The sequence below is a fragment of the Ambystoma mexicanum genome, chromosome 13 (genome assembly GCF_040938575.1).
Source record: "Ambystoma mexicanum isolate Mex_15411 chromosome 13, UKY_AmexF1_1, whole genome shotgun sequence".
NCBI classification, from domain to species: Eukaryota; Metazoa; Chordata; class Amphibia; order Caudata; family Ambystomatidae; genus Ambystoma; species Ambystoma mexicanum.
The window spans coordinates 283180465-283192795 of NC_090938.1; the positions used below are offsets into that span (position 1 = coordinate 283180465).

General features: G+C 47.7%; 1 protein-coding gene across 2 annotated transcripts in view; it reads right to left on the minus strand.

Moving 5' to 3' along the window:
- Nucleotides 1-4263: 4263 nt before the first annotated feature.
- The window catches only part of LPCAT4 (lysophosphatidylcholine acyltransferase 4), a 2084283-nt gene continuing 2076215 nt past the window's right edge, over nucleotides 4264-12331 (minus strand). For both annotated transcript variants that reach the window (XM_069633760.1, XM_069633761.1), the window contains exon 14: nucleotides 4264-6595. In XM_069633760.1, coding sequence (XP_069489861.1) covers nucleotides 6399-6595 — 197 coding nt within the window. In that variant the 3' untranslated portion in view covers nucleotides 4264-6398. The remainder of the gene's footprint in view (nucleotides 6596-12331) is intronic.

Consider the following 12331-nt stretch of genomic DNA (forward strand, 5'->3'; position numbering starts at 1 on the left):
CCTGGGACCCCCGTGGTCCGTGATGAGGTCCACAGATGGTGTGAGTGTTTTATGAGCGGATCTCCCATTGGGTCCCCTCCGTTTTGGCACAAAGGGAACCGTGGATAAGAGGGGGCTGGAAACGCCACTACCAGGTCGATCTCCCGAGTTCTCACGAACAAAGGAATACAGGAGCCAAGTATCCTGCAACTACGAGGCTGAACCGAGGAATCGCTGGTGACCCGCTGAAGGACTGCTCCTCTGCACTGCTGTCCATTGGTGAAACCCTTTCTACCTCGGATCGAACGAGAAGGCCTGTACTGGTACTTCGACCCATTGGAATAGTGGGAACAACTATTCTCGGCATCTTCACCCTCTCCTGCAAGTAAGCCTTCGGAAGCGCCCCTGGCCATCCAGTGGACTGACCAGCCTACACAGGAGTCTTGCTCTGTTACTGCCGTCAGGTTGTGGTGTATTCCGAGTCCCCGACACTCTCACCCGCTTCGTACACTTGGCGTTCCCAGGTCTGAAGTGAGAGTGTGCACTGGGCTGAAATACACCCGGCCGCATCGTTGCCCTGCTGAGGTAACCTGTGCGGGTTCACTTCGTTTGGGACATCTTTAACTCAACTTCTGCTGCCGCGGAATCTACACGACGCCGAGAGTCCCCTTCTCCTATCTGAACCTGCCAGCACTGAAACTGACGCGGAGAAGCCTGGGTCTGCTTGCATCGGGGACCGGTGAGTAGCATCACTAGGAACTGGTCGCCCTCCTGCAGGAGCCCATAGCTTTTCCCTGCTGTGTCTAACAGCACGCCTTTCCGTACTCGCGCTCTGCTTCTGCCCCCAGTGGAGGCTGCGCTTGAGTTGCGGAGCTCTGTTCATCTTCATTTGTTCACCGAACTAAACTGCCTGATTCCCTCGAAGAGACTCTCCTTTTTGCCCGTTGGCACCAGCGTGTGCAGGTACTTTTGAGCACAAGGCTCCACTCTTCCTAGGGCTTGGACTTCCTTTTAGCTAGGTGCCTCCGAAGGCGGACTGGGTCTAATTATTATTCGCACTGCCTGTTTTCCTCCCCATCTAGGTGGTCTACACATTTCGGGTGTCTAACTCGTTAGACTCGTTTGTATTTGTATATATATTGTATTGGTTTGGTATGTGTTGGTCTACTGGAGCTTTATTGTGATTTCTCGCTACGGTCAATGTTACAAAGGCCTTGTAATAAATGTGTATATATTTTTAATATAACACCTGTTTGGAGTAATTTGTAAGTGTCCTTGCTTTGTGTGCTCATTGCGGGCTTTCAGTCACCCTCACCCCTCCTGAGACCTAGTCTTGACCGCCGCGATCGCTACCCTGATTGGTCTGGCTTGTCCAGAGGTCACCCTGTTCCAAGAAACTAGGCTGGCCTTCTGAACCTCAGCGCCTCCAGGACAGAGTTCAGGAATCCGTTTTAACACCCCTTCCAAAGGGTTTATCACCATAATGGTTACCATCGATCTATTCAGCCCCATGGCTCATTTTACCCCATTGTACAAGTTACCCTCAGCCCAGGAAATGGCAAGTATATTTCTGAAGCAAATATTCAGACTGCATGGCCTCCCTTCCAAGATCATTTCAGACTGGGGTCCTCAAATATATTTCACAATTCTGGAAACACCTATGCCACATCCTGAGCATCCAACGTGCCTTGTCTTCTGGATATCATCCCCAGACCAATGGGATAACAGAGCGAGTAAATCAGACCTTAGAACAATACTTGCACTGTTTTTCAGCCAAGGTCCAGGATGATTGGTCAATCTTAATTCCAGTAGCTGAATTCACCTATAGCAATTCTGATCCTTCTGCTATTAAGACAAACCCCTTCTTCTGCAGTCAAGGTTTCCATCCATCTGTTCTGCCAACAATCCTACCTCATTCCACCCCGGATCCATCGGTCGATTCCTGGATTGAAAGACCTGGTCACGACACACAAGGATGCTAAGGAACATTTAAAAAAGGCCAGAATGGATGTCAAAAGACATGCTGATGCTGAACGGAGACCTGCTCCTGTCTATGGAATTGGTGACAAGGTCTGGTTGTCTGCTAAAATCCTGCCTCGACATCTACATCTTACTAAATTGCCCCCAAATTCTATGGACCATTTCCTATCAAAGAGATCATCAATCAAGTGGCATATCGACTCCAGTTACCAGACTCCTGGAAGAGGATTCATCCTGTTTTCCACACTTCCCTACTCAAACCTTATATTGCATCCACCAGGTCAGCTCACCGAACCAACCCAGTGCTCGTCAATGATCAGACTGAATTTGAAGTTTACAGGATTTGCGACTCTAGATACAGAAGAGGTTGGCTACAGTACTTAGTGGAATGGAAAGGATATCCTCCCAGCGAACGAACATGGGAACCAGTCACCAACATGAATGCCCCTCGCTTAGTGCGAAAGTTCCATCTAACTCATCTGGGCAAACCCGGTGGATCAGGTTTACGGAGGGGGCATGCTGTCATGACTCGCCATTTACGCCCCTTCTGGACTTACTGGTACATGATGCACCGTACCGCTAGTGCCGTACTCTTCTCAACATGGCCGGCGCATCTGCATCTCAACGCTCCTTTTCGAGTTTGCAGCTAGTGTTCTCACCGTTCCCTTCCTTTCCTCGTATCACTGTTCCGATACCATCCATATTCACCTTCCTTCATTCCTGGATTACTGAAGCGAGCTGCTGCCTCCTCCGAGGCCGTACCGCTCATTCCTTCCTGGGTCCCCCTTTCCTTGCTCCTGCGCTCGCAATTCCATTGCAATACTTGCGAGTAGTGTTTCCCTTCCTGGTTCCGCGCTCAATCCCGGACATTGACTGCTCTTACCTTTCTGGAATCCTGAACTACTCCTCTGAGTCTATTCTCGTTCCACGCTGGATACGGAGGACAAGCAGCCTTACCTGTTCAAGTCCCAGACATCCCGGAGAATAGAGAAATCTACAAAGAAGAAAGCGACAAAGGACAAACAGGTAAGACCGGGGGTAGAGTATGACAACAATGGCCTGCCATTAGAACTTTTAAGGAGCATTGGTCCTCATGGCTGAAGGAGAACCATTGGTATCGAAATTCCTTAAGGGACTTACCAATTCCAGATCTATGACTCCCTAGGGGGATCATCCTTGGAACCTTCCCTTGGTACTCGGGATGCTCCAAAATGAACTATTTTAATCCCTGGATTTATGACTGCTTACCCTCAGGGACGCCTTCTTAATTGCAACCACTTTGGCCAGAAGATTAGGGGAAATCTGTGCTTTACTCTGCAGACCTCCATTCCCTGAGAGTTACGCAGGATGCAATTGTCCTCAAGTGTGATCCAGAATTTCTCCCCAAGGTGGTGTCCAAATTTCATACATATGAGGAGGTTATGCTGATGGCCTTTCTCCTAAACCCTTCCTGTCAGGAGGAAAGAGATTGGCATTGCATGGATGTCAAGAGGGCTGTCCTAGAATATCTCTGATGCACTGACTCCTTTAGCTAAACTGATAACTTGCTGGTGAATTTTGGGCCTGGTCATGCTGGAAAAAAGGCCTTCACAGAAACTATCAGCAGGTGGATTAAGGAGATCATGTCGATGGCCTACAGTATGAAGGATCTAAAATCCAGGGATACAATCCAGGGAAGGTCTACCAGGGACCTGGCTGCTTCCTGGGCCAGCATTCATGGGGTGGCTCTTCAGAAAATGTGTAAGCAGCCACTTGGGCTACTCCCAATACCTTCATTTGGCATTGCAAACTGATTGTGGCAGATACCGGGTCCAATTTGTTTGGCGTGGGTGTGCTAATTTCGGGTACTCACTGATGGAAGGACAGATTTTCTGGAGTTCTGTCTGAATAAAACTTGGTGAAGAGTGCACTGCAAGCACATTGCGTCCGAATGGTTTGTCATTTACCCCTTTCCAATTGATATTGCTTTGGGAGTTCTCAAAGGTAAGTACTATGACAAGAACGAGGGGTGTGGAAGTAATAGTCACATTTTTTTTATCAGATCTTCATTAGTCCTGGTCCTACATTTCCTCGTCATAGTACTTGGCTCCCATTTGGAAAGGGGTTGATTACTCAGCTGCTAAGATATGATAAAACGGAGGATGATGGGTAGGTAGGTCATATCTCCAGAAGAGGGGCGGGGCAAAAAAAGTGAAAAGGCTTGGAAAAAGGAGAATTCCAGAAGAGAAAAGCGCTCAAAGATGAGTACTGTGAATAGTAGGAGTAGTGATGATTACCAGTAAGTATTCTGACCATTAATGGAACTTGTTTTTGCATTTTTATTTCTATAGCGCTTGACAACTAAGTGCTTTACAGAAAACAATCAGCAGTAAATAGGATGAATATTGAGACAATCAAACCAAAAGTTAGTTAGAAAGAAGATGTGCTGTGCGATACATTTAAAAAAATGAAAAGGATGAGAAAGCAGAGAAAGAGGGGGCGAGCATTCCACTGCTTAGGTGCGAGCAAAGAAATAACTAAAACGGGAAGAGGCACAGGGAGGGTGTGGAACAGTTAAAAGAAAAAGGATTGAGAACAAAGAGAGTGTGGGGGAATCGAAAGAAATAAGAGAAGAGAGATAAGTAGGAGCAAGGCCATAGAGGCAATTAATAGCGAAGAGGAGCAAGATGAACAGAGGGGCAACCAAGAAAGAGAGGAACCGTAAAAGAGGCGGGAAAAGACAAGGGAAGAAATAAGAATCTTAGAAGCTGGTAAGGTGAGGAAATGGCAGGCCTTCCGAATTTTATGTAGTTGGTAGCGGCATGAACGTGAGATAGTGAAAATATCAATCGAAAAAGAAAGTGAAGAATCAAAGGCAACTACTAGATTGCGTGAGGTGGGGGAAATGGACAAAGGAGACAGAGAAAACGAAATAGGTGAAAATGGCAGACAGATAGTATTAGCAGGAATAGAATGGTTGAAGTGGTGATAGTGAAAAGACATTCATGCTTGCAATATGACAGGCAGATAAAGATGAATTAATAGAAACAGTAAACGAGGGAAAAGATGGAAAGAACAGAGTCGATATAGAAAAGCCAAAAGAAGAAATAAGAGACCCAAAAGAAGTGTAGAGGGAAAAGAGAAGGGGGCCATGGACCGAGCATTGGGGGACGTTGTGAGATGGAAGTAGGACAGAAGAAGAGTGGCTAGTTGCACTCGGAGGCTAAGAGAAAGCTAGTGACCATTGCAACGATATGTAAAGCCTGACACCCGAAGCAACATAAAACAAGCAAAACAACCGACCATAGACGCATTCTAACACCTGCAACCCTCTAGTGCCTGGCGTTCAAGAGTACATACTGTATAACGTTTTTCTCACCAATGCCCTGCATCACCTGAGGGAAAAAGAACACTTATTCAGGCCTGGGACTGAAACAAGGATTACCCAACAGAGCATGCAACGTCAGAAGCCCTATACAGCCGTTTAAACAAGAGGTCCTACAAATCCTGCGCTAAGAATGGCGCCCTACAGTGTGTGTAACACAATCTGGATTGTAAGCCAGCAACATAAGTGGTGATAAACAATTTGTGACACTAGGGTAGGAATACAACTCGCATTAACCCTCTGAGCCTGGTAGATCAGTGGCACTATCCAGTCTGCGATACAATTGACACCATACACTTTAAGATCGCAGTGTATAAAATTGAATTATATGGCCTACGACAACAGTGGCACAAAATAAACCAGCGGTACCAGCAGCAACTCTCAAATCTGAGACTACAGTTGATGTACAGGCCTCCAACACCAGCTGCAATATGCAGCCTGCACAACTATCAGGGCTACAGTATGTAGCTTAAAAAAAAAACACCTTTATTATGTTCCCCACTAACACACAGTAGACAGATCTGTAAACCCAAATTGGTCTTTGTGTGGCATATACCGATACCCAGGAGAGGAAACCAATGGAATTTGTAAACCACTGCCCAATAACTTGGTTCAAATACAGTCGTCCTGTTTAATTCTCTGATATTCCATGGATCCAAGGCCAGCTGTTACCAAGGAGTATGGGGGTAGGCAGATGGGAGGAGGTAGATGTACAGGAGAGGCCTTCTTCCCTACTTCCTTACAGGAGTTGCAAGCTCCCCGGGAAATGCTCAAACTGCGCCTTTCATGAGGTGGCTAACTAAATTCACTTCCCATTTCCCACCAGCACTGAAAATAACTTAGTGGCGCCAAATATGTAAGGCACATACAAACAATCCTTCCGAAATCCTGAGTTGTGGTGTTATGCGTTTCTTTTAAAAAATACTTTACTTTAGTGCCAATATATTTTTATATTAAAAAAATAAAATAAAACTCAGGACAGAGTTTTTTTAATTCCATAAAAATCGGATGGTTTCTTTGTTATTTTTCCGCATGTTGCTCGGTGATTGCTTAACGGCCAGTGTGAGCTCTCAGTTTAGTCCATCTTCACGTGGGATGTGGTGCCGCCGGGTCTTTCATCCAACGGTTCTTCATTGAAAGTGCCATTTGCAGGCAGCCAGGTCTGTTTTTCTTCTGCTTGCTGTCGACTCTTTCGGGTGGCAGGCGGTCTCAAGTAAATGTGGAACAGCTGGCTGTAGTCCAGGTGCAACAGGGCAAAATCCTCGAACATGTCTGGGCAGCGGGAGGAGATTGGATTAAGAAGGGGAAAGAGAATTTTACAGAGCAGGAACGGGGATTAGGGAGGAAAGAAAAAAAGAAAATGTTAGGTTTAAAAAAACACTACATGAACTCCATTATACAGCCAACAATGTACACGTCCATCCCCTGGACCCAGGGTCTCCAACCAGTAGATCGCGAGCTACTGGTAGCTCACCTGAGGCTTCCCAGTAGCTCTTTGCATCCCACCCCAAAATGAGTACTGTGCATTTATTTTGGTGTCTGAAGTCCCTGGGCTTTTTCCCTGCCCCTCCCTATCTTCTGCCTGCAAAGCAAACAGTCAAAAGCTGTGTGTAGGTGAGAGGATGGGCTTGAAAGGCTCGGGCAGTGTCCCAACAAGGGCTCAACTACCAATAACAAATGGAAATGGAAAATGTGTGTTGGGGCCATTGTCACCAAGAAGTTAACATGATGGCTAATTAGAAAGGGCATGGGTGCATACATCTGCTTGTCGTGTAAAACAAAGCTGGGACTGTGATTGTTTCAGTCTCGCTGCGTTTCTTTACATTTATTTCAGTTGCCATTACTTTGCATGCTGGCAATTGTAGGCTTTCAATCACAATGGGGAAAATAAAGCTACAGCTGTAATCGTTCTTGCCTCTCTTTAATGTTCTTTCTGATGGATGTTCCTCCCACAGATTCCTCATATTTTATATTAATTTCCCAGTGCAGCTGCTCTGCGAAAACCTTTCTGCCACAAGGGGTGCAGGCTGGCTCCAACCAATGCCTCTAGATGCCCCATTATGGCATGCAAGTCGAGTCCAGTACATTAACAGCTGCTGCACCCTGTGACCTTAGTTTCACCCCTTTTCCCTGGCACTTTGCTGCTGAGGGACCACACAACTAAGGTGTACTAGCCATCTGCCAAGAGAGCCAGGTAGGGAGGGTAATGAGAAATCCTTGGAAGTAACATCGATCAGAAAGAACATTAATGAGAGGTAAGTAATTTGTTCTTTTAATAGATTCCTTCCTTCAGCCCACGTAGCCGCTTTGTCCACAACAGGGACTCCACATAACAGAGCCGAGGTGGTGGCCAATCCTCTGGTAGCGGACATGCTGAGATCCTCAATACCTAATCTACAAGATCATTACATTCCGAGGTGCAGAGAATGATCCACCTTGACAGGGTCTGTGTAGTCACAGTCCTACCAGCACAGACCCAAGTATGAATAACAAAAAGCTGGACATCTTTCCTGGCCCCTCTCATCCGAGAAACACAGAAGCTGAGGGTCTGCACCGGATCCAGCCAACGGAATTGTTCCACTGCCTTGGAAGCAAGAGGCAGAGGAAAAAAGACTGCAAGGAGGATCTTTTAAGAGAGATGAAAATTAGAGACAACTTTCAGAAGGAAAGAAGGTCTCACACTCAGCATCACATTCTCTTTGGAGAAGGTCAAACAGGAAGGTTTAACTGACAATGCCTGGAGCTCACTCACCCGTCTAGTGGAAGTAATGGCGACCAGGAAAATCGTCATAAGGGTGAGCAATTATTTTGTACAAATATCTTATTATGTGATTTGAAGGTACACAACAAATCAAGAGAATTATCCTTAGTGAGAGGCCTGCACATCGGTTATTAAAAAGACAAGTAGACGTGTACTCCAAACTACACACATTACGGGGCCTCTCTGATAGACACCATTAACACGGGGGGGGAGCAATCCACTTTGAGTCCAGGCAGTGGGGACATTTCAGGACCTCTAGAAGAGTGAGTGCCATACCCACTCTGCTAGGACACATCTGATCCCCACCCTCAACCTTTGCACAGCAAACTGCTAACTACATACATTTGGACAAGCTTAACAACCTAACCAGAGTAAATAAACACCAAAGTCAGGTCCCAAGATTCCCTGTATGTGTAAGAACCTCCATCATTCACAGCCCTTCATCCTTTTTCTATGAGCATAGAATTAGCTTCAGGGATCTATTTTAAAAGCTCTTCTGCCTTCTCCGCATCCCAAAAGATACCATTTGTCTTTCCATGTGACCCTGTGCTTCGCTGGCCTGAAAAGCTCCGCACTGGCCTCTAGAGACAAAGGATTTCCTGATTGCATGACGCTCTTCTCAGTTGTAGGTGCCAGGTCCAAAAAAAGGATAACCGTATGCTCTTGATCCATCATTTAATTCTTTGCGGCTGCTGCTTTCAAAAGCCTCGCTCTGTCCTTGACATCTGACAGTTGGATAATGAGAGTCAGTTCAATTTTCGACCATATCTTATACTTCGGGATCTGGGTTCTAATTCTATAGCATTTGTCTACATAAATGGGTTCTTCCTCCACCTCCACACCAAGCAGGTCAAGGAGCCAATGTGTAGCAAAGGTTATTGGGTCGTCCCCCTGAGCACCAATCGGGAGACTAATAACCCTAATCTGTTTGCCTCTTACCACAATTTCGAGGTATTTCAGCTGAGATTCCATCAGTACGTTACCCTTAATTAATGCCTTAACTTCACTCCCCATTTGCTGCACCAGCGGGGATATTTGAGCAGATTGCTGCTCCAATTCTGTGTTTCTCTGCTTAAGCATAGAGGTTCTAATTTCCAGCTGCGCCACTTTTTCATTGAGTTTATCAAACTTGTTTTCCATCAGTGTTATCGATCTCTCGATACTCCCCAATGCGGCCAGTCATGGGTCCTGAGACGGTGATCCAGACCAGGTCCTTTTCACAACTCGGTTGTCTGCTGTGCGGTGCAAAGAAGTCAGAATCCACAGCACTTTATATCCTTGTTTGTACTCTTGCTACTAGCCAATACCCAGTCTGCTTCTTACACTGGCCAAGTTGTGGATCAGGGTGTGGTGGAGCCCAGGCACGCTGGGTGCAGGGCATGATACTGGGTTATACACTTAGCTGTGGATTGCTGGCTGCTCGGTATTGCCTTCCATCAGGCCTGCATCAGTGCTGTCATCAGGGAGGTTCGGGAGGGTATCAGCCCCACACGGGCTACGGCTGCATAATCTCAGAAAAGATGTCCACCTCCCCTTCTGCTCCACTGCTCAAGAATGGTAAGCATTGCCCACTTCAGGTATGGTGCTCGATTGCTCATCCCCTCCTGCTGGCCCCATCACAACGTCCCTCAGCAGGAACGTCGGCAGTGAGACCGCCGTCGGAGCTCCAGTCTCTCAGGGCTCACCGAACACCTCCCAGCCAGGCCCGCACAGTGCCCCAGGCAGCAGCCCACTCCTCGGTCCTCCCTGAGCACTGATCGCCCCCTGGCGGGCTCCAGCACACAAGCTGGAAGAGGAGCCCCTTCAAGGATCCTCTGGCATGCTGTGAGCCTCACCTGGGGTGCAGCTGCACCGTCAAAGCCACCAAACAGGGCACGCAATCTCAGAGCTCAGTATAGAAGCTCCCGCACTGACACCATCTTGGCCACTCCTTTCAGGGTGAGCAATTTTAATGAACAAGAATGAAGGAGCTCAAAACGGTGTGCCTATTAGAAACCTTTTTAAACACCATGCAGGAAAAAAAAACAGCATGGGGTAAAAAGATTACCAAGACCCCTCAGGAATTGTGCGATTGTGAAAAAGGAGCCGTACCCCAGGGTCCTCTTGAAAACAAAAATGTCAGCAAGATAACCCTTCACCGGGCCAATATGCAGGCCTGTCCAGGCCAAAAAAAGCAGAAAATCCAATGGGGAGCAGGCAAAAGGATCCAGATCCAACACTCGGCACCGAGCCAAAAACGTAACACCATCTACAAGCATAGAATGATTTCGTGGCGGGCCTCCTAGCAGAAAAAGGGTATGTAAAAAGGACGTCCTCTGACAAATCCAACTCCTTATACCTCAACCTTTCAGCAGCCAAGCATGATGGTTCAGGCTGAGAAGGCTCGGATGCAAAACCTGCTCCTCTGAATGGTCTCTGTGGTAGGTGCGGGAAGGGGAGATACCATGTCCTTTGGTCCCAATCCAGAGTGATCAAGATCACCATGAACCCAAAAAAAGCAGTCTCCCGAGAGCCGGCGGTATAACGGGGATCAGCTAAAATGCTCAGAGCAGGTCAAAGTTCCACTTGACTGGCAAGGCATCTCCCAAAATGTCCTGCCAAGGAAATCCTTAGAGCAGAAACACATGCAGTTCCTGTTTACACTGGAAGCGAAGAGATCCACCCTCTGAGTTCCCCAACAGCAGAAAATCTTCACCAGAACTTGCTGGCAGAGCTCCACTCCCATGGGAGGTCAAAGCCTGCTAAAGGCATCCGCTAGCACATTCTCCTTGATGGCCAGGTGAGCTGCCCTCCGAGACACGCTTTTCTCCAGCGCCAAGAACCACAACCACATTGCTTCCCTGCACAGAGGTAAGGGGCCCACACCACCTGGCTGGTCGGCTGGTTGAGGTAGTGAAGAGCCACTGTGATATCCGTCAAGACAAACACAGTCTTTTCTCGTACAGAGGGGAGGAAGACGACCAGGGCCAGCTTGAACGCCTTCAACTTCAGCAAACAGATGTGCATCCGGGCTTTAGACAGAGACCACAGGTCGTTCACCATAAGGTCTTGGAGGTGAGCGCCCCACTCTTTAAGGCATACATCTATGACTAAATCAGTTGGGGCCAGGGATGTCAGAACAATGCCCATCGCAGTACATGGTTTCTCTGGGACCACCACTCCATGTCTCTGGACACCTTCAATGAGACCTGAAGAATATCCAATGTCTGTCCCTGAAACCGATACCACTGGCAACTTGGGAATCCACTGACAAGGCCTCTTGCACTACCAGGATGTAGGAGGCAATGATACCCAGCAAGCACAGAACATTTGAGGCAGGAACCTTTTCCTTTGATTGGATGATCTTTGCTATGCTGCCCTCAGGTGGTAAGGCCCATCCCAGGCGAGTGTCCATAATTGCCTTGATGAATGAGAGGGATTGGGATGGCGAAAATGGAGGCTTCTTGAAGTTTAGGAAGAAGTCCAAGCTGTGCAACAGGCTGCATGTCCAGTACAAGGGTTCCGACGCCTGGTCTAGGGAGGGAGCTCCGACATCCAGATAGGGAAACACATGGATGCCCTTCCTTCTGAGATGAGCCGTTAACACTGCCAGCAGCTTGGTGAAGAACCTAGGTGATGAAGCAAGGCCGAACAGCAGCACCTTGAATTGGTAATGGCAATTTTCCACCTTGAATCTCAGGAACCTCCTGTGATTTTTGTGGATGGGCACATGGAAATTTACATTCTGGTGCCAGCCAATCCTGCAGGATCGGGCGAGAGTGACCATTTTGAACTTGTCCATGCATAAATTCTGGTTCAAAGGCTGCAAATGCGGCATGAGACGAAGGCTCCCAGCCTCCTACGGCACCAGGAAATAGAATGAATACAAGCCCTTGCCTCCTTCTGAGAAGGGTACCAGATCTATGACCCCCTTGGTCAGAAGTTGATGGACCTCCTCTGACAGGAGAGGATACAGTGGCAAGAGCTTGCCATCTGGTGAATGGTCCGGAGGGTTGAGAGTGAAAGGGAGACAATAACCCTGGTGAATAACGTGTAAAAAAGTGGTAATCATCCATTCCTCGCCGAATTGGGATAATCTGCCTCCCACAGGGAATGGTTAGTGGATGTCCGACTCAGAGGCTTTGGAGGGTATGGAGAAGGTGCAACACCACCCCTAGCTGCACCTCTCTCCTGCCCGTGTTGGGGCATGTCGCATCTGCTTACCTGAGGGGGTCTTGATCCTTCCCCCTGCGAGTGTAGGAGGTGAA